Genomic DNA, 21,684 nt, shown 5'->3' on the forward strand with positions numbered 1-21,684 from the left:
TTGACCTTTTTAATAAAGATATATATATTTTTTTCAGTGTTAACATATATTTTAATATTTTATTACAAATTGGTATTGCACACCCCCAAAATAGTATTAATTATCACAGGCGTAACAACTGCATTAAGTACCAAATATGATTAATTTTTCTTAGTAATTTTTGAGCACAAAACTGTGCCCCTCAAAAGGATAAAAAATAATAATACGAATATAATAAAATTTAATACAATTAAGTTTGAATTGTTAATGAAAATAGTAGCATTGTAAACAATTTCTTAGTATTCATGATCACTCTGGTCTTAATGATAATCGTAGTAATAATTAAAAATAAATAATAAATAATTAGATTATCACAGCCTTGTGTGGCACCCAAAACCAAGAAATAGAAATGAAAAGAAAACCGATATTTTTAAAATTTGTTAAATAACTAATTTTAATAATGGAATCGTTTGAATGCGAGTAAATGAATGATATTTTCTGTGCTTCATTTCCATTTTATTTTCTTCTTTCCAGATATATCATGTAAAAAAATAAACGATTCTAATTTTAACCACAGCATTAATTGACAGGGAGTCCAGATTAAACTGTTAATAATTATTTCAGCATTAAATTAAAATGAAAAATGTGAAGTTTCGCAACAAATGATAATGAATGATTTGTAGAAAAAAAAATAAGCTGAATTAAACCAAACCGATGAATGAAAAATAAAACTTGGTTATCAAAATTTATAAGTTGTAAAATTTAGCGAATTTGATATAAATGCGGAAAGTAAGTTTATGTCGCAAAATACTTTCCACACTTATAACAAAGCTGAAAATAACTATTTTCTGCTGAAGGAAAGTTACTTATTACTACCAAATAATTTTCAAAAGATATTGAAAAAAAAAAAGTAAATCAAAACTTCCATGAAATATTTTAATGGAAAATTGGGAATTTTAATTTTAGGTCAAATTAGGATGTTTCTCAACATTACGCTTTTTCATGCAGTTTTGACGATCAACCATATACAAAAACTGTAGGACAGTTTTAGAATCAGCAAAAAAAAAAAAAAGAAAGGAGGGAGAATTTTAAAAATGGGCCCGCTTTCAGAGGTTGTTACGCCTGCTAGAATTTTATAAAAATTTTAATATTTTCATTTAAAAATAATTTTTTATCAGCTCAATCTAATTTATAACAGTAACAAATAAATGAAGATATTAATCACAAATCACAAAATTATAATATATACATAATAGAAATCACAACCTTATGTAATCGTTATTAAAAAAATAGCCAACATTGAAGAAGGAAACAAATGTACGAATAAAACTATTATAATTACCATCATAATACAATATCAGCAACAATGGCTATTAATTGCTACTGCACACTAAAATATCGCCTGTGATGTGACCAAATACGTCTTCGTTAATTAAAACACATGTGTGTTCGTTACCTCATCATTTGCCGGAAATTTTCAATTTCATAAATGCTTGTTGATAATCTGCGGGAGAAGAGAAGACAAATATATAGTAGTTTATATAATATATTGCGCACATATCACCATGTGTTAAAAGAAAACCTACCTTCCGAGAGCGTTAAATAATGCGACTATTTCACTTCTTCGTAGTCTAAAATGCTTATTATTCTTAGTAATAAACATATAATCATCCTTTGATTCTAATTGGTCAAATTTCCCAGAAAATAAAATTTTTAAAGCAGTGCCCAATCCTTGAATCTAAAAGTTAAAATAGTTTGTGTTAGTCTTTAATAACTTACAATTATTTGTTAAATCAATTTTTCTTAACCATTTTCATATTTTCTGGGCGACAAATTCAATACTCTAATTGTTTCTTATAGTTTTAATTAACAATATTCAGCAATTTTAAAATGTTTGCCATAAAAGAGTGGTGCGTAACTTCAAGTATGAAATACTAGAGACCTTCTAGTTCTGACTCTCCCAGAAACTAAAATTACCCGCATTTCAACAGCCGCTGACTATCAACATCTGATAATTACTGTCTTAGTTCCTATGTCTCAACTAATAACCCGATATTAGGAAGGCGTATCAGACTAAGGTGATGGTGGAAGAGAATGATAAATCTAAGGTTACCCATTTAAGAGGTTCAACCTAAATTCCTTAACAATCAGCACTCAGGTGCTAAAGTCATTACTCTAGAGGCACTTGTCAAAGTGATAATTATTACTTAGTGAATAAACTGTCATTTAAGGCCTCCCAGTGTAATACAAAAAATATTGTTATAAATATCAGCTTAAGCACGAATTAAAGCTAAGATGCGAGTGATTACGAACTAGAGAAAGATTATAGCTCGAAAGTTACCCATTTTAGTTCATGAGGAGAACAGTACAGTGTGCAGCACATAAGGCAACTAATGCCTACTAAATTACAAAAAATGAAAATATTTTTCATTTTATCATAATAAACACACGAAGCTTTATAATTTTGCTTAATATGATGCATATTGTGCCTAAAAAGAAAATGTGGTTCCTTTAATTTTTGTAAATCATAAACTGAAGATCAATGCAACATGTGCTGTAGTAAATTTGTTGAAAAAAATTAGTTTCATTTAAAATAGGCATTTTAATAGCCCTCAATGTTTAATTATGAAAAGAAATGAGGTTTAAACCATAAATTTACGACTGGCCAATCTAATGGCTACTCTCTAGTGCTATAATTTATAAAAAGGGAAAAGCCAATGCAGATAATCCGTCACTTTCACAAAACTTCACAACAAAATTTGAAGGGTCCTAATAACCAATCAAGGCTATTATAAGTGGGTATCAATATATGTATTTGTACTGGTCTTGCTTTAAAAGAAGTTAAAACGAAATAAAAATAAAAGTAAGTTTAATAGTTAAATTTTTTTTACCTGTAATTTTCCCCAAAGTTTACATTTTTCACATCCAACACAATCCATTATTCGTGATATATTTCTAAAATGCTGTCGAAAATCTTCTTTTAATTTTTTCGCTTCCCTTCCACCAGAAAACATGCTGCTTTCGTTAAAATGATCAGAGAAAGAGCTAGAATAAATATTGCGTAGTTAATCGACTAGAAAATATCTAGGAAGTAGTTAAAAATGTTTATATTCAAGTAAATATTTATACGTATATATAAAGTATGCCTATTATTGCCATTTTTACAGGCGGACTTTACGTCCAAGTACCGATCAGTTGTTGTGGACGTAAGCGCATAGCTGCTAATATACTTCATTATACATTTACTTTACTATCACATTAAATAAAATCCATGGCCACGTCAGAAAACAGAACTATATGTCACCATAGATCTTAGCTTGAGGTCTACGCCTATAACCATTCACGTTCGCAGATATGCACATAAAATCTACCTGACAACTATTAAGAAGTCTTGCACTGCAGCTCGGGTGTCAGCATCTTCAGATTCATTTCCTGTATAATACAGTTCATTTTTAAGGAAGGGGGCTGCTTTTGCAACAGCTCTCAACTCAAGTAAATATAGAAAGTACAGATTCCTTATCCATTCTGGTCCCTCTCCATAAGTTTCTTCAGGACTAAATCGTTGCTTGAACTCAATTAAATTGTGGCCCCAATTTCCTGCCTCATTACTATCTTTAGATAACGCTCCAAATTGCATTTTATCTAAAAATATATATATTTTTAAATTTAACTCATTGTTTAAACTCAAATATAACAAATAAAATAAATATTATATTATAAATAAAATAAACCAAAAAGCTAACGCAAAATACATTGTATTACAAAAATTCATAATGGAAGTAGTGATTTACACTAGTTCTGTTGCCTCGCCAAAGAGTATCAAAGGGATATTCTACTAGAAAAATGCATTAAATATCAAGCGCTTTCATTCAGTTGTAAAAGTTTGCAAAAACTTTTAGAATTTGAAAAGTTATGATTTAATTTCAAAGGAAAGCTGATTTTCTGATTTAACTGATTTTCTAAAGAATTAATTACCTGCAAATAAGTATTGTGAACTAAGATGAATATTTATACTTGCATGCAGGCCAGAAATAACTCGATAGAATGCTCTCTTTTCTAAACATAAGCCTACAAGAGAAAAACAAAAAGTTAACATATAAGTTAAACTCATTTAGAAGGCCTACGTACATATTTTTAGAGAAAGTTACTTTATAATGAGTTACTAACCATTTAATTTTGAAGATGGAATGTACTCATAATAAATATTCTTTGGTCTGAAAATATGAAATGAACATTGAAAAAAATTCATTATTCATTTAACAACTGTTCTATAGATGATGATGATTATTATTAATATATTAATAGAATTTCTCATTCTGTTACAATTATTTAAAACTTATGACAATCTTTGGGTTTATGATGAAAGAGTTGTATGAGAGATAGAGAGCGGTAGTCTGAGACATAACAATGTTTACCTAAAACAATTTTCCATATAAATACTTCGCCATATTCTGTGAGCTGAGTATCCTTTATATCCAGTGTAACGCTCAGGATTAAGAAGTAAGTCAACATATTGTGCGCCTCCATCTTCGTCGGGAAGAGTACAGAAATTGTCTTGGGCATCATCATAAGCTTTCCATAACTCAAAATCTTTATAAGCTGAAGCGCTGTAAAAAAATTAAAAAAAAAAAAAAATCATTTTCTACGATTACCATTCTATATTTATTGCAGTATTTGTATACGTATTTGCGTATTTAATAGCAAAACCCGATTCATACTTCCACCAGACTTTTTGTAATGTAAGATACATAAAGAAATTAAACAAAAATATTTCTAAACGCATGATGAATCAAATTTATTTTGGTAATTTACTTGCAGAGAGGAAAATGTTCACAATGGAATACCATGGATTTTAACTGAACGTCAAAAAGTTTAGAAAACCTAACTTGAGATTTCATTTAGAGATAAGTCCGAAACTATTAAAAACTATATAAAAGCGATTTTTTGTCATTTTCTCGATTTTCCTTTGACTAAACGTGTTTTTACGTAATGTCTATTATTTGATCAATATTGAGACTTCGATTTTTTCGAAGTTTAGTTTGTAAGTACATCTAGCATCTCCAAAATTGCTTTCACCCCGCTTCGCGGACTATTATTAACAAAGTATTTTTACACTGTTCTATGTAATCTCATCCCTACTATATTCTGAACCCATTCTTCAAATATATTTGTTGGTTATTTTTTTAACTCTATCAAAGCTAGTTTTAATTGGCTGCGTAAGTATTTTAATGCCTTTTTAATGGAAGTAAAAATTAAATGGAATTTATCTAATGGTGATTAGGGAGGCTAGTCTAGCACATTACAATAATTTTGTTTTCACCAAACTATGGTAATTAACCTTTTGAAATTCACATTTTGACACATTTATTGAATTTTCTAAAATTTCTGGCTAAACAAACACGCAAATGTCTATGCTGTTTACAAATTTGTTTTTCTTTCACCCTTCTTGCAGAATTACTCACCTCACGAGAATGGTCTCATCAAAAACTTAATATCATTAAAGCCTTTTTTTTTCGAATAATGACATGCATTGTTTTTGTGGATAATTTAAACAAAACTTATTTTTCTCATTTATACTTCCAAAAACTTAAGTACATAGTGAATGGTAAGTAGCGTTGTTCAGAATTACTTATTTGTCATCAATGAATTATAAGGTTGTGAAAGGAATTCTCTTTCTTCCGTTAATCTGTTTAGATAAGTTTCAAACTTAACAGGATAAGCATCCATTGGAGTCCACATTATTAGAATAATAATGTGAAAATAAAAAGAAAATGGAGAATCTACGAAAAAAGCACAAACATGTTGTGGGTTCCAGGATCTTCGATTTTATTAATACGAGAAATTTCAAGTAAAGTATCCGTCTCCAACCACATCGGATCTGTAGCTCGCCTGAAAAAACAGGCTTTTTCTTTACTAATTCAATGCATGAAAAGAGACTGGTCAGCCGAAAAATGCGAGTAAATACACATCTACGAAAATATATCAGCTTTTTACACTGACTAAATTTTCTTAATTACGTGAACAGAAAAAAAGTATCACTTAGAACAATTAAAGTTACAATCTTGAAACATTCAAATACGGGATAGATGATTACTAAAAAAGTCTGCAGAACAAAGGTTTTATAGTAAACAAACTAAGTTTTGAAAAGATTTCATTCAATAAAATAATCAATCTTTGGTATTAAATTGTATGCAGACGTTAGATAAACCACTTCGAAAATTAGCGGTTTGAATGAAGCAAGTATTAAATCGATCGTCGTGCAAGAAGATGATGACCTAAAGAAAAATTTCTGGGAATGAAAGTTCTTAGAATGACAACAATACGAACCAGTTCCTCTGATAAATAAATTTAGGAAGAGGCTTTTCCCTTCAGCTTTTGGCTAACGACTCTAGACTAAGGTTATCAACCGAAACAGTTTACCATGGGCTTTGACGTCAATATGCAACTATAGACCCAACTTCATAAGGTAGCCACGCTCGAGTTATGCAAAAAAGATAGTCTATCAACGGATCGCAACCACTAGGGCGGGACCCAACTTTGGATCATGGAAGTTTAACAATGGGTCGCGACTTGCGGCCATTTATGTATATGAAAAACCATTGCATTCATAAAATTTTACTGAAACAGGTACAGATTATTAAAGCCTTTACAACCATTCGTCGTTGATACACACCTTATAGTCGTATTGAGGTAGCCCAATTCATCATCTGCTTCAGCTTCACAATCAGTATGTTGGGCTTTCTCCAGATACTAGACAAATATTTAGATATTACTTCATGTTTTTAAATTTTAAAACCCGTTCATCTCTTTGATTAGCAATCCAAAATTGGGGCCAGGATCAAGCTTATCTTTATAGTAATATTACTGTGATTGGACTAAAGCTAAATAATACTGAATAATATAGCTTATACTCTTAAAGAAAATAATTATGATTAGAAATTCTTTAAAGAAAAATTTACTATAATAATCAACTAAGTTTCATGAAATTCTTTTAAACATGCCTTAAAAAATAAATGATTGAGAAAAAAATTATTCCCAACTTCAGATTCTCCAACTTTTATAAATCACAAATCATAAAAAGTTCTCTGAATGGTAAAGTAATAGTAAAACAATATCGTACATTTTAACAAATTCACATATATCAGAACAAAATGAATATTGATTAAAGTAAATTGTTTGTTTCATTCTATATCTCTAGTGTCACGCAATAATTATATAAGTATATAAAACATTTAAAACTTACATGTAACTCAATATAAATATATTATGCAAAATACCTTCACTGCCATGTCTTCAATTTCATGATCATGATGGTTAATACTTTCTCCTTTCAACCCAGGTGGAATTTCATCCTAAAATAATACATGTTTCTTAGTGTACAAAAGAAATAAAAAAAATTGAAACAAACTAAATAAACAATTGTTTACAATATAACTTTTTAGTAAAAAAAAAAAAATATTATTTTGATAAAAAAATATATATGTATTTTTTTAATTTTCTGTTAGAGTGTGTCACGTATGGCTGTCCTCCACACAACCATTTTTTCCCTCACTGATTAAACATAATTATTTCCTTCATTAATCACTTGTTATTATTACACATTTATATTTTTGTTCCACTTTTCAGAGGAGCACATAATTATTATGTGCCATAAGCTTATTCGTGCGCCCACTATTTATTTTCCTTCTTAATTTTAATATCTTTTTGTTCAGCTCAAGCCCCAAAAGTCTTATTATCCACTCCATATTTTACCTTGCCTTGAATCTTCCGTGTACATCCTCTCTTTATTTCAAAGCGCTAAATCTTATATTCTATAATTTAGTTTGTGAATAGGATTCTCTACTTAATTTGAATTTATATTGGTTTTAGTGACCGTAAAAATATATTAATGATTCAAATTAGCGAGGAATCTGTCCAAACGATTGTTGTTTTTATTTGGACCGATTCCTCGCTAATTTGAATCCTTAATATAATTCTCTACTTAATTGATGGTAACCAATCACTTCCATTTGATACATTTTTCCTGAAAAAATGAAGGGATGATGGGAATAAGGATCATCCTAAACTACAGTAACAACTTTTAAGTTCTGAGGGCTGATGTTGTTAAAGGAAGTTAAACATTATCAAAACGAAGGATAACACGAAAAAACAAAAAAATATAGTTCCCACTAGTTTATATCAGTATTTGTGGTTTCCCTTACTAGTTTGAACTTCTTATCAGATATCAACTTCATTACTCATTTGTATACAAAACAAAAATCTACTAATATGACAATGTATGAAATAGCATTTCCGATAGCCAATTTTCTTTGAATTTTGGGTATCTCATCCTTATAAAGACTTTTTTTTAATTTGTTTATTTATTTTGCAACTTTAATTTTACAATAAGTAAAAGAGATGAGGGTAAGGAGATGATGTAAATACATGTACACGCATATATGTATATGCACATACAACACACACGCGCACTTGCAACTGCACCCAGAGACATGAGTGGAGTGAACGAAGACAGTGATGGAAGCCGTTAGTTCGCCATGTTGGCAAGCTTACACTTCAACATCCTAGGAGGTCGGCATTATGTATTGAAATGGTCGCGTGGCCACCGCCGCTTTAGTCTGCGCTGTGGATTTGAAGGAAGTGTTGTAGTAGACATGTTACGGATCAAAGGGTTGTAATGACTGTGTAGCTTTGAATGGAGTTTTGTTTATCGAGAATGGGCTATTTCAGAGTCGAGAGGAATATTTAGATCAGAGTGTATAGTATGATTGGAGACGTAGAAGGGAGCGTTAACTATTGTTCTTAGAATTTTTGATTGTAAGGTCTGAAGTCGGTTGATGTTCGATTTTTTGGCGCTTCTGTAGAGCTGTATTCCGTACGTCCATATTGGGGCAAGTAGGTATATAGTTTTCTTTTGTCAGAGTCAGTTTTGAACGTTTGTCGATTAGTCTTTGTAACATTTTATTCCTAAGACTGAGGTTAATTCGTTTAAGTCTTTTGTGGGGGTTCCATGTTTGCATAAATACTCATGTAATATATTCAAACATTTACTGAAATGGTATGTCCTACGAAAGCCCAACCACTTCTCTAGTATCCTTATCTTTTTTTTGTTTTTTTGTTTCGGGAAGTGTTATTATAAAAATTGTGGAACTAGGTATAAGAAATCAGATACCAAGCTTAATAAAAATCACATTATCGAGAAAATCCTAAAGCAAACTGGAATAAAGATACAGTCCATTGGCTGATTCTGTCCAAAAGATTATTATCAGGTCCGAAAGTGGCATCTAAACAGATATTTTTCCTTTTTGAGATACGCCGAGCATACACTTTATAGGCAGACCCACATTCAGAATAATTTGTAATAAACAATTTTAAATACTCTGGGGACCCCACAACGGATATTTCCAATGAAATATTTGGATACATAATGTTTTAATTAATTTTTATTGCAATACTTCTTTTTAAAAAAAAGTCTTCTTAAAAAAGACGCCTCAATATCTAAGGCCATTGGCGCCAGAGCTTTTTCAGGCAGTGTTCTCAAGTTATAGACCGTCCATCAACAAACTGCCCGTTACCAGACAGTGAGCTATAAGAAGCTCTTACGAAGAGAAAACCTAAGGGCCCGCAGCTGGATTCGAATACATTTATCTAAGTCTCTAAAGTACAGAATGCTAATTCAAGTTCATAACATATTGGCCAAGGAATTCGTAATAAACCAGGGATAGACAGGATAAACCTACAGCTTCTACTTTGTTTAATATTGCTAATGAAAGTATTATGAAGAAAATCGTAAAGCCAAGAAGGAATATTTATTATAGGCTTTCCCAGCAAATGGCTTAAGTTGCCATATTATAATTTCATCAAGTATTGGTAGGGACTAATGCATGAACTAACAGCCATAGATAAGAAAGTGAGCCTACGTGACAGGGATAGCGAAAGTCTACTAGAGTCACACAGACCTGAGTCATCACTTTCCGGTCGTACAAGATTTTAAGTGTATAGAGACCACTTTACCTTCTAATCAATAAAAATTAAGAATAAGTTATTTTTACTAATGAGTAATCATAAAGCTTGATTACACTGATAAACAATTCAAAAGAAAAGTGTCGTCATTGATTGTCATGAATCATAACAGGTGTTAATTTTTATATTTGGCCGTTTGAATAATCTTTATGTAGATATTAGTTTAGTAAGAGAAATTAAGTTTTTACTTAATTCCTTCTTTGACTTCTATATTTTAATAATTTTAGATTAGTAAGACTTTTATTCTTAATGAGATTAATATTCGTAATTCTGAAGCAACATGTGAATCAATGACCCGGGTATGTGGAAGATATGAGATCACTAATTTGGGAATCATAATCTGCATCACCTATAGGTGACATTAGATTGAAATGCAAGCCTCAGAAGCGTCACGCATGTCAGTCTAACCAATATCATAAGCAGATTATTCTCTGTAAACAGCTTTGCCTTGCGAGAGAACAAAGGAAATGTAACCATCTAGCATAATTTGCAATGAAGCCAAGAATTGGTTCATGAGCTCAAGTTAAATTGTAATGTTCTCTCGTCGCAATTGTTACACATGAACATGGGAAAAAAATAACAGAGAAGTAAAAAAGTAATTGCCTATTTTTTCAGGCAGGCTTTACTACGTCCAACTACCAATTAGGTGTCGTGAACGGAGCGACTAGCAAACATACTTTACTGTAAATTTCTTTTATTAACCATTAAATAAAATCTAAGGCCTAAAACCGCGAAACGAACCCAGCACCACAATACATATTAGTTTTACAGGTCTCGCCTCTAAACGCTCGGCTAGTGTGGCGCATGGAAGAGCAATCTCTAAATTGCTGAATTTTTTCGCGAAATTAGAACATTTCCCATATTTTTTCATATTAATTTACTGACAATATAAATTGAAAATGTATAAAGGTGCTGACCTCTAAACACGGTTTCACATGGCAGTATCTCATAGCACATCGGCTGTCATCAGACCAAAAAGGGCATTCCTTTTTCAAATTAACCTGTAAAAACAGAACAACAACAAATTAGGTACTTCTATATGGTTAATGGCTGTGCACAATCCTCAAATGAAAAAGGTAGGCCCTACTTCGGAATATAGTTTAACTATTTTTTAACATTACACACTTTGACTTAAAGAACTAAAATATTAGAATTTCCAAAAAGCTACAAATTATGTTTTTATCCAAAAACATAATATAGATAAATTTACTATTTTATTATAGTTTTACTTTCTTTGCTTTAATAAAATATTTTTGATAATGGATTTGACAAATTTTACCTTATAAAATCTAAAATAATCCTTATTTAGAATGCTCTTAAGCCTGGGATAGATCTTAATATTATTAAAATGATCAACTGTGTCAACATTACAGCTACAATCACCAATTTGTCCTTTCAACTGTAACAAAAAAATTAATTAATATTTTGAAAGTAAATAAAGAGCACACTATAAATTAAAAAAAAAGTAATTACCTTACAAAAGCAATGATCCCCTGCTTCCAATTGATCTTCATAAGATAAACGACAGTAATCTAATACAATAATTAATACTAAAAGGAACTTGATACTAAAGGAACAAGTTATTTTCACATAAACAAACCTCATCACGATTAAATTTAACAGATATGTACATCTCCTAAAAAGATAATCGGTCAGCTATTTTAAAATATTAACCAGTTATTCGAACCATTAAATACCCTGGGGTATTTTCAGATTTACAACATAAGATAGTGATAAACTCTCTGAAATTCTAGCTCATACATAAACTTAATAAATATCTCGTTTGAACCAAAAACTGCGTTTAATGTTGATGATATTAAATTCCATATGAATCAATCTATGGCAGAATTTACTAACAACAAATCATTAAACAAAACTGATACTTCTTTGAGGATCACACAGCATAAGAAAGTTTTTGTTTCTTTTTTCAAAGCAACCTTATATTGGTAGTAACAAATTAGATAGGTATGCCACTTTCAATACGAAAACGAAACGCACGTCACCTGAACTACTTGAACATCAACCGCTACCGCTACGCTATGGCATACGGGTAAACTGGGTGTAAGTGTAGTTAAGCAAATCAGTGGATGAGTTCTGTTGTGGGGTAATAAGAGTAGAGGGGTAGATCACACACACAAACACAAAGGTTATCGATAATGACGGAATTAATACATTAATTTTATAACTATTATTTATAGTTTTAGTTAATATTATTCATATCTTTCAGGTACTAAAATCCTTTAACAATTTGAAATTAATTGTACCAGAACAGTTTGAAATTAGAGAGTTTCAGAAAAATTAGAGTTTACTTATAAACTTTAAAGGAACAAATCAAATTATACCACGTACCATACTTAAAATAAATAACAGTTCAAATTAAACTGATAACGAATTGATATTGCAACAATTTGGGTAATCCAATTTCATTTACTAAGTACTTTGATCAAGATTAAAAACTAGAAAAATTAGAAAAGTAATATCATCATGGAAATATAGCTTTAATTTAAATATTAAAAAAATACAGTGGATTGTTTATTAATGAAAGTTTTGAATGTTTTCTTCCTTTTATCTATCATGTTTCTTTCTTCGAAATATAGGCAAGTGTTAGTTTAACCGTAAATTGCAAGAAAAGTGTATGAAAACTGCTTAAGTAATTAGAATATATGTACAACAGCCAGCTGCTAATATATTTCATTTTCTACTCAAGAGAAATAGTCAATTCAAAAGAGATCTTGATGAGTTTAACTGTGAAGGTCAGTTATTTATACCATTATTATAAATAAAAGTAAGAAGGGAAGAAAAACGTCTTTTTTCCCTAGCTTCTGCAGTTCGTACGGTCTCTAGAAATGTGTGGGCAGTCCTGTATGTAAAGTGAGTACTTCCGGTCCCCTGAGAATATGTTCAATGTTCATAATAAACTTAAATCAAGAGTTGTAACATGAACATATAAAAATACAAGTATTTTAAGCAAAGCTTTTAATTTCTTTCTTAGAATTGTCAATGGCCTCCTATTATACATTTAATTCAGATGAATATGGTATATTCAAATGTGAGAATATCTGTTCCTCGCCATAGTCTGCTTCTAATAACAAGCCAAGTTAATCCGCTAAAATAAAAATACCAATCAATTATTCATCCTTTATTGAACACAGATATATTGTAAAAAGTAGTTTGAAAGTACATTTTTTGTTTGTATTTCCCTTTCCTTTTCCCGATATTGTAAAGGGATGGATTGACTATTAAGATGAAAAAAGATATATATTGACCATTTTTAATTTATGGAATTCCTCCCTAGTTTTGAAAGCCAATTCCTCAGTCTGAAATTTACATACACTACTTTTAATCTTCAGACACTCCATAAGAGAAAGTGGATCGACAGTTTCTTAGGAAGTCGTGACGTCCATGCCCATGTCGCATATAAAAGATTGTAATAAACACTTTTTGTTATGCAAAAGTATTTACTGTTAGTAAACATGGCAAACTCTAGCTCTTCACACTTTCACAGCGTTACTTATATGACTTTGGATGGCATAAGGTTACCACCACAAATCGTTTAACAAATAAATATTATTTATAGAAATCTTCGTTGGTGAACCTTAGTTTTTTCACCTTTCTAAAAAAATAAAATAAAATGCTTCTTTACGCTCTGTAAAATGTCTTATTAATTTCTCTTCAAATGATTAATTCAGTTGTAAGCTTATTTGAAATTCTCAACTAAATTTACACTATAAATTCGTAACCACTGGAAAAAATTGTGCGCATTGCAAGCTGCTGCTAAATGTACTTATATCTACAAAAATAAAAGATTAAATATTTTAAGACTAAGTTTAAGAAGTTCGTCAACACTGAAGAGTTAATATGAAATAGTACGAAATACTTTGAAAACTATTTCAGTAGTTCCTCCAAAAATATCTAAAACCAATTTTCCCTAAAATTCCAAAGTTTTTGTTTAAACTGGAGTTCAAATGTTAATAACTTATCTTCCCAGGTTAGCATTGCAATAAGTAACATACCATCTCTAGGACCCATTCTTTAATAGTTAATTGTCCAAGTACTAACCCATAACTCTTACAACATAAATAGCTACTCCAGATAAAGTATTACATTCTTAAGGCCTCAACTAGGTAGAGATATACCCCTTTCAACAAATATGTTCTTTTTTTTTTGTTTTCATTTTTGTTTGATGGACTATTTACTTTTCCGCCTACTTCCCAAATTCAGTTCCTCGCTTTTCCTTACTTGGTGATTATTCCATCTACCTTGATGTTTCAAATAAATATAAAGAACTTCACAACTAAAAATTGCATTTATTAAAATCACAACAGTGAAATAATTTTAAAATGTCAAGAACTGTCTCGATTCTTCAGTTAAGTAGTGAAAAAAAATAAAAAAATAATAAAAAGTAACAAAATATTTTCTTTCTTCCTGAAATCTAGTACCTTTTCGTACTTATATTTAAGATCAGGTAATAAGCCAAAAATATTCACAATGAAAACCGTGCTCTTTATTTAGTAAATTTGTGAATTTTACACAAATTAAAGTAGGTATTTAATATTATGAGTATAAAATTAGTACATTAATTTTAAGAGGCACACCATATTATAGCAACAATAAAGTATTTTTCATTAAAGATATTTTTTTTCAAAAAAATATTTACATGTTAATGACAAGTTTACATAACTTCATCACAGTTTTCAATCTATGACAATTATCACAGTCTACAAAATAGATTATAAATTACAGAACTGGCTTAGCCTTTTTAATTTTAAAACTCTGTTATTACAAAAATAGTGTGTAATTTTTGGGGACAAGAGATAGACAAAATTTAACTTTCAATTATTCCTTGTAGGAAACTAATTACATTTTTTTCTAATATTATGAAAAATATATATATACTTCTATTTTACACATTTACAAAAATTGCTATGCTTAGCCTTAACATGCAACGTTTTAAAAAGTTCATTTAAGCTTCGATCAAATAAGAGATGGTAATCAATTCTAATTGAAAAGAAATACAAGATCTAAAAATACTGGTGGCAAGGATTAAATCACAAACAAGCAAAAAATTTTAAGATGCAAAAGATACAAAAGTTGAAATACTAATTTTACTATAAATAAGTCTTTCTGGAAATTGTATTTAATTTACAATCCTTATATACATATTACTATTAAAAAGATGTTGCTCGATACAAATTAATTACATTTTTTACATATTTAATTTTTTTGAATACCTTAAGTATTAAAAAACAAATTAATTGAGGTATGTACACATTGACAATAAAAAAATTTACAACTTTTGTGAATGCTCACCTCTAATTTTTTAGGTCCGAGAAGTCCACAATTTAGTGCCTCTTATTGCCATTTAGGATAATCCGATTCAGTTTACTTAAGGCACAAAGTAAACCCCCAAGACACAACACAAAGCTTGCAGAAGGGAAAGTCTGGTAACTGCAGATCCTTATTTACATATTACTTATAAATATATAATACACAAATTTCTAAGAACTAATTTTCTTTGGCATATCTGATAATATCATTTGTCAAAAATGTTTCACTTTTTTCTTGTTTTATATATGTAAATAAAGTATATATTTAAGGCAGCGAAGGGAATGTAATTTTGTGAACAATTAAGTTCACAGCTGGTTTACTTAATTCAAATATTTCCTACATCGTCGAGATAAACAATGGCAGTTTATTTTTTCTTCTTCCAGAGGAAATTTATAATCATAAGTTAACTCTTCACCTTGTAAAATTCGTCTCATAGCGAATATAAGTATGTGCTTTTTGCCTAGGATATCGACTACTTTTGAATAGCAATTAGGCTGAAAAAAACAAACCATTATTACATTTTATAAATGATTAAATCAACTAAAATAAAATTCCTAAATTATTTTGCATCCAAACGACTTGATTAATTACCTCACAAGAATGATTTATGAATCTTGCTGCGTTCCCTTTCATGGTAGCGTCAACAACAAACTTATCATCGATTCTGAACATATAACATCCAATACCTTTAGCTGTGTAGTATCGCTCTCTCTTATCAGTTAAGGCAGAACGTATCACCTATTTAAAACATTATCAAATTGCAACTTTTAATGAACATTTATTGAAAATATTCATTTACTTATTTATTTTTAAAGCATGTAGATTTTTTTTTGGTTTTCCTAAATTTTGACAAAATCAAAAGCAATATTTTAAATAAATTATATTATTCCACATACCAAGTTTGAGTTTTCAGAAGAAACAAAACTTACAAGACCAGTAGAAATAATGCCTTAAATCTATTTTTAAACTATTTATTTAGCAGTGCTTTAACATATTACCTACCTCACCGGCGTATTCTATGACCATTTCACCACTATCAATATCTCGAAGGCAAAATAAGCCACGTCCATGTATGTCTGAGCGGAAAACTCCTACAGCATTTGAAGTTTCTTTCAAATGTCTGAATCTCATTGCCATTGGAAGGTTCATATTTGCCCTCCGACTGAAATTAAATGAAAAATTAATTTATTTTTGGTTCTCAAAAAATTAGTGAGCTTCAGTTAAAAGTCAAGTTATTGTCAGTCGTTGGAAAGAAAACTATTTAAAAATGGTAGGTATCGGCTATGATGTTAAATATTTATTCAAATTAAAATTTATTAGTGTTTTAATTTTACCTAACGATACGACAGCCGTTGTCGTCTTCAGAGAGGGTTACATAACATGACGAAAATACAACGTAGAGATGTAGGAAAAAGATGGGGTCTTTTGTGGGAGAATACTGTTATGTGGGTAATAATACGTAGAAAGAAGAAATATGCTGGAAAAAGATCTAAATGTTTTCTGAATACATTAAATATTCTTTAATGTTTGGACATTGGTTTATGGTGTATGTCTTTAAAACACGCCTTTCAGAATTGCCAAACGTTTTGGTACGTTTCATCATGTAAGATCGAGTTAGGTGTTACATAACCAGCACAAAACTACAGAACTTTAAAGTTTTAAGATCTATCACATACCTGCTACCATTTATCCAATCACTGTCTGGAGACAACAGTTTTGGTGGCCTTCGATGTCTAGATGCCAACCAACTAAACATATCATATCTGTTATGGGTATATTTAAATTGTTCAGTCCTAGCACAACCAGTTAAGTTCCCATTCTTGTCTTTAGACATTTCTTGCTCAAGGGCCGACAATTTTTTTTGGTGATAAGTAGGTTTGTATTTAGAACAACCACTTGCACCAGGAAGCTGTTCTAAGATGTACTTCATACTGTTATTTCCCAAACCCATCATTTTTTTCAGCATAGTTGACGGAGACGAAAAGGGATTTTCAGTTAAAAGAGGTAAGCCTTTGGCTTCTCTTGCTTTCTGAACAGTTTCAAAAACTTTTTCCCACGCCATTTTGATATCACTTGTAGTAAATGAAAATCCATCGTCAGAAGTAATTTCATATGTTATTTTTGGTTCTTCTTGGACTATTTTTCGGATGTTGGTATTGTTTTTCTTAATTTTTGCAGCTGCGCCAGGGTTAGCGATTTTTGTGATCGGATGTGATTGATCACCAACTTGTGTTTTAGTTTCTTCACTAGGTTTTAAGGGGTGAATTTTGGGTTCAACCGTCTTTACTTCTGGAGGTTTTGGAAGTGGTTGAGCATTGGATAAAGTTACAGTTTCATTTGCTTTCTCGGTAGTTTCTTCTAATTTTGGTTTGCAAAGTGTATCTGGAACTCCAACTTCACTTTTCTTAACAAGTTTCTTAGTAGAAATGTTTCTTAAACCATTTTCAAAAATATTCTTCACAACAACTGGCGCCACAGCTTGTTGTGGTTTTTCTTTACATACAGAGGATGAATTAGGTAACTCCACTATTTTTACTTGATTAGATTTTATTTGTCCATTTTGTTTTACATTATTTTGAATTATCCGATACGGAAGGGATTGTTCTTTAATAATATTAGATTCAACTTTTGGAAGCTCTTCTATTTGACCATTCGTAGATGGAGCAGATATCGGTTCAATTACAATGGTTTCTTGTGTGGAGTTTATCATTTTAACTCCGTCAATTTCTTTTTGTTCATGAATGATTTGACGTGTTACTGTTTGATAAGATACATTTTTATTCACTTTGTAAGGGTCTTGGCAATTAATAAAGTTATTCCATGGGGTTCCTTGCGGGACCAAATTGTTTTGCAAAATGCTTGGCTGCACACAAGATGCATTACTTTCTATTATTGGTGGATTCGTATTAACAACTACATAACTTTGAGGAATATCAATAACAGGCTTTGTGGCTTGAAATACTTGAGTTGTGGTAGCAGAGTAACTACTAGCAGCAAGCATGCCTGGAACAGAGGCAGAAATGAACTGACTAGACGACATAACTGTATTACTGACTACCGTTTCCATTCCTACAATCATTGGTGTGTTTGCAATATAAACATTACTTTGCTGAGGTGTATACATTTCGAGAGAGGGATTAGGATTATTTAAAACTATTTGTTCTACTCCATTTGTTTGAATTATCGTTCCAACTACCGTAGGCACATTTTGAACAACTGGTTGATGAATGGATTGAGCTGATTGTATGTGGAAAGTTGCAGGATTTAAATGGGAGGGTGAAATAAATTTATCATGATTCTCAATAGAAGTAATATACTGCACATTTTGTTGTGAATGTTGAGGGTAAGAAGGGATGTAAGTTGGTATTACATTTTCAGAGGCTACTTGCTGCAATATTATAGTAGGTGGTGTAGGCACAGTACTGTCTATTTCTACAATAGATTGTTGCTCTGACGCATGATTCACGAAATTACCTAACGGCCCAGGAGTGAGGTGATTAAGGTGATTTTCTGATTTACTTCCTTCTTGAATAGAAGTTGAAGGCCTAATATGCTTATAATTGAGATCTATTTGCGCAACATTGTTCAGGTGGTTGATGTTACCATTTACTGGGCAATTAGTAACATTATTAAGTGATGACGAAACACAAACTTCTGAAGAATTTTCAACTGTATACATGGAGGATCTAGAATTAGGTGTAGTAATAAGCGTACTCTGGGATCCGATAGCTTCTGTCGGAACCTTTGGGATAGTATGGCTAGCATAATTAGGTTTGATTGTACCTTGCCCTCCATTCACCAAGTTATTTTCTAAAATAACTTCATTGTTTATTAAGTTATTAGAAGGTTTTTCTCTTTCCTCTTCGCTCGAATCGCTTTCGGTGGATGATAAAAATTGCGAGTTACAAGTTGGTAAATGTCTATCATAACCAACACTAGTTCTATAGGTCCTGTGACATCTCGCACATTTCACAGGTTTATCTTCAGCAACACGCTCATCAATAGCACAAGCCACTGCAGCCTGCATACTTATATTTTTCGGACTCACATCACAAGAGTCGTCAGATTGATCGCTTTCACTAAAGTCTACAGCGCCATCGACTTGAAGTAATCTGCATGGTTTCCAAGAATTTTCTTTTACTTTACTCAGGAACTGTTCTTGTTTAATACTGTTTGAATTTGTTCTCTTATCTCTAAAAAAATTGTTATTTGGTTTGACAAAATTTTTGGAATTTTTCACAGAATTATGTTTTAGAAATTTACTTTTATTCAGCAGGCCCTGTCTTTTATTTTCTTCTTTAAAACTTCTTTTGCTACTATCAACACTAGAACTTTCTCCAAACATGGTTTCCATTTTATCATTCCTAACCTCAGAAAGAATATCATCGAAGTTCATTTTTGTAAAAATATCATGCATTGAAATATCATCAAGCAAATCATGTGGCAAATCTTCAAAAATCGCTTCTTTCAATTCTGGAGGTAATAAATCGGTAGTTGAGTGTTCAGATATATTATTATCTTCTTCTCGACTACATATGGTATCAATAATGTGATTTACAATTACTTTAATATCTTTTTCATCCACAGTAAGCCTATTAACATTGTCATACAGACCTATTTCTTCAATCGGAGAAGGTGGTGGAGTAAACTCTAAAGAATGATCAACAGTAAAATTGGTGTCACTTTCCAACAACTGTTCATGATATGTAGTAGTTACAACAGTTCTTATATGATAACGCACTAATCTCCATGGTTCCTTCATAGACCAATACAGTCTTGAACATTTAAATTCGCATGGTACTAATATGTCGCTCAAATCTGATAATTCTGGAACTATTTCACCAATACTAGAAATACAAAGTGCCCCCACATACAACCGAACTTCGTTTCGCACTACATCTTTTTTTTTCTTATGATCCAATTCTACATATACTGATCTTGCAATCAAAAAGTCTTCCTCCTTTTGAATTTCTTTAGCTGAGCTTAAATTTTTATGCACTTTACAAAATACTTCTTTATTTTCAAGAAATACGCAGCTGGCACCGATTGCACATGAAAAATGATAAGCAGATGGACAGCTTCTTGCACAGCAGCCTACACTTGCACCTTTTTTATCACAACCAAAACACCGTATCAACCTGGCTCTTGAAATTGCACTGTGTACATTTTGCAGCGAGCCATCAATTTCTTCAAATACTTCGCTGGACCAAAGAGCGCAATTCACATGAACCCATTCATTCAACCCACAATATAGTAATCTCCCTTCTAGAGTTGGAAGACCTTCACCACTTAATTTACAAAGCATGCACACTCTACAATCTTGCAGTTGCCCACCAATATAGTAATAATCTTGATCATGATGGAGAAGACCGTTCGTTATATTCTCTAATTTATTGGTTTTTAAAGGTTCCAGTTCTCCTCCTTCCTTACTTTGCCTACATTCCTTCAATTTTCTTTCTGAAACTGAATCTAAATCATCTGACGAAGTATTACTATTTGCAGAATCTCTTGGATCAAACCAAGGAAAAATTTGTCTGAGTGACTTGTAATATATTTTCAAAATATCAGGCCTTTCTATTTCTTTAATTACTTTCTCTACGTCTCTATTGAATTCTAAAACTGATGCATAATCATCACAAAGGACTTTATTTTTTATCACCATTAAGCTCATTGGTTGCGTTGAAATTGAATCATTTAGACAGTTGCAAATTCTATCAGTAGTTTCACGATTTTCTTTTTCAACACTTACTGGGCTAAGTACTGCAGGGAGATCCTGTTTACCAAGATTTTCTTCTGAATTATTGTATGCTATACTCAATAACTGTGAACTTTTAGAACTAAATTTATTTGCATCATCGATTTGTATAGCACTTTCTTCGCACAAAGAATATACAGTAATTTCTTTAGGCGTATCAACCTCCTTATTAGTAACTAAATTTAGAAATCCTGTTTTTACAGTTTGCAAACTTTCTTCATCATCCTTAGTTAACTTAGGGGTCAAAAGACCTAAATCCGCACTTTTTTCATCAATTATTGTAACAGGGCTGCCACCTGAAGTTTTATTACTGTTGTTTGGAAACGAAATTTCTGACTGACCAGATAAATTTTTCAAATGAATCGGTTTTCTTTGTGTATCCTGACAAACACACACCCGTTTACTTGGACTTCCTTTAAGGTAAGAACATATGCTTCTGTTTTTGCTGAGAGATCTTATTACGTTTAAATATCCAGCTTTTAATTCTGCATTTACGGCGACTGACCATAAAGCTGGAGGATCTTTACAACAATCCCTAAAACATAAGTAACATGATACAAATATAGTTTCTTTCGAATTGTAGCTATTTTATTTCTTTTAAT

General features: G+C 31.1%; 2 protein-coding genes and 1 long non-coding RNA gene across 3 annotated transcripts in view; 1 reads left to right on the top strand and 2 right to left on the bottom strand.

Annotated features, from left to right (window-relative positions):
* On the bottom strand, positions 1-12,050 carry Ero1L (endoplasmic reticulum oxidoreductin-1-like protein). Its single transcript, XM_074134740.1, has 12 exons — positions 11,473-12,050; positions 11,279-11,398; positions 10,917-11,000; positions 7,257-7,331; positions 6,653-6,729; positions 4,395-4,586; positions 4,147-4,193; positions 3,955-4,047; positions 3,351-3,621; positions 2,871-3,024; positions 1,566-1,717; positions 1-1,483 (listed from the first exon to the last, which is right to left on the bottom strand). Exons 1-12 carry the CDS (start codon positions 11,602-11,604, stop codon positions 1,432-1,434), a joined length of 1,449 nt encoding a protein of 482 aa, XP_073990841.1. The 5' UTR covers positions 11,605-12,050; the 3' UTR covers positions 1-1,431.
* Positions 12,011-15,532, top strand: LOC141457680 (uncharacterized). Its single transcript, XR_012460438.1, has 4 exons — positions 12,011-12,145; positions 12,227-12,411; positions 12,597-12,752; positions 15,324-15,532. It is a non-coding gene; the product is annotated as an uncharacterized lncRNA (long non-coding RNA).
* The window catches only part of trx (histone lysine N-methyltransferase trithorax), a 17,999-nt gene continuing 10,796 nt past the window's right edge, over positions 14,482-21,684 (bottom strand). The window contains exons 13-16 of the mRNA XM_074134673.1: positions 17,004-21,617; positions 16,330-16,489; positions 15,919-16,065; positions 14,482-15,821 (exon numbers count right to left, since the gene is read on the bottom strand). Coding sequence (XP_073990774.1) covers positions 15,648-15,821; positions 15,919-16,065; positions 16,330-16,489; positions 17,004-21,617 — 5,095 coding nt within the window. The 3' untranslated portion in view covers positions 14,482-15,647. The remainder of the gene's footprint in view (positions 15,822-15,918; positions 16,066-16,329; positions 16,490-17,003; positions 21,618-21,684) is intronic.

The sequence above is a fragment of the Rhodnius prolixus genome, unplaced genomic scaffold (assembly GCF_049639745.1).
Source record: "Rhodnius prolixus isolate KJV_2025 unplaced genomic scaffold, Rpr scaffold_1, whole genome shotgun sequence".
In the NCBI taxonomy this organism is placed as follows: domain Eukaryota; kingdom Metazoa; phylum Arthropoda; class Insecta; order Hemiptera; family Reduviidae; genus Rhodnius; species Rhodnius prolixus.

What these genes read in the sequence shown, in the direction of transcription:
- Ero1L (XM_074134740.1), bottom strand. Translation starts at nt 11,604, where the DNA reads ATGAGGTTTGTTTATGTGAAAATAACTTGTTCCTTTAGTATCAAGTTC. An exon ending in ATGTGAAACCGTGTTTAGAG is followed by an intron (nt 7,332 to 10,916) that starts GTCAGCACCTTT and finishes GTATTATTTTAG; the next exon opens with GATGAAATTCCACCTGGGTT. An exon ending in TATATGGAAAATTGTTTTAG is followed by an intron (nt 4,194 to 4,394) that starts GTAAACATTGTT and finishes TCATATTTTCAG; the next exon opens with ACCAAAGAATATTTATTATG.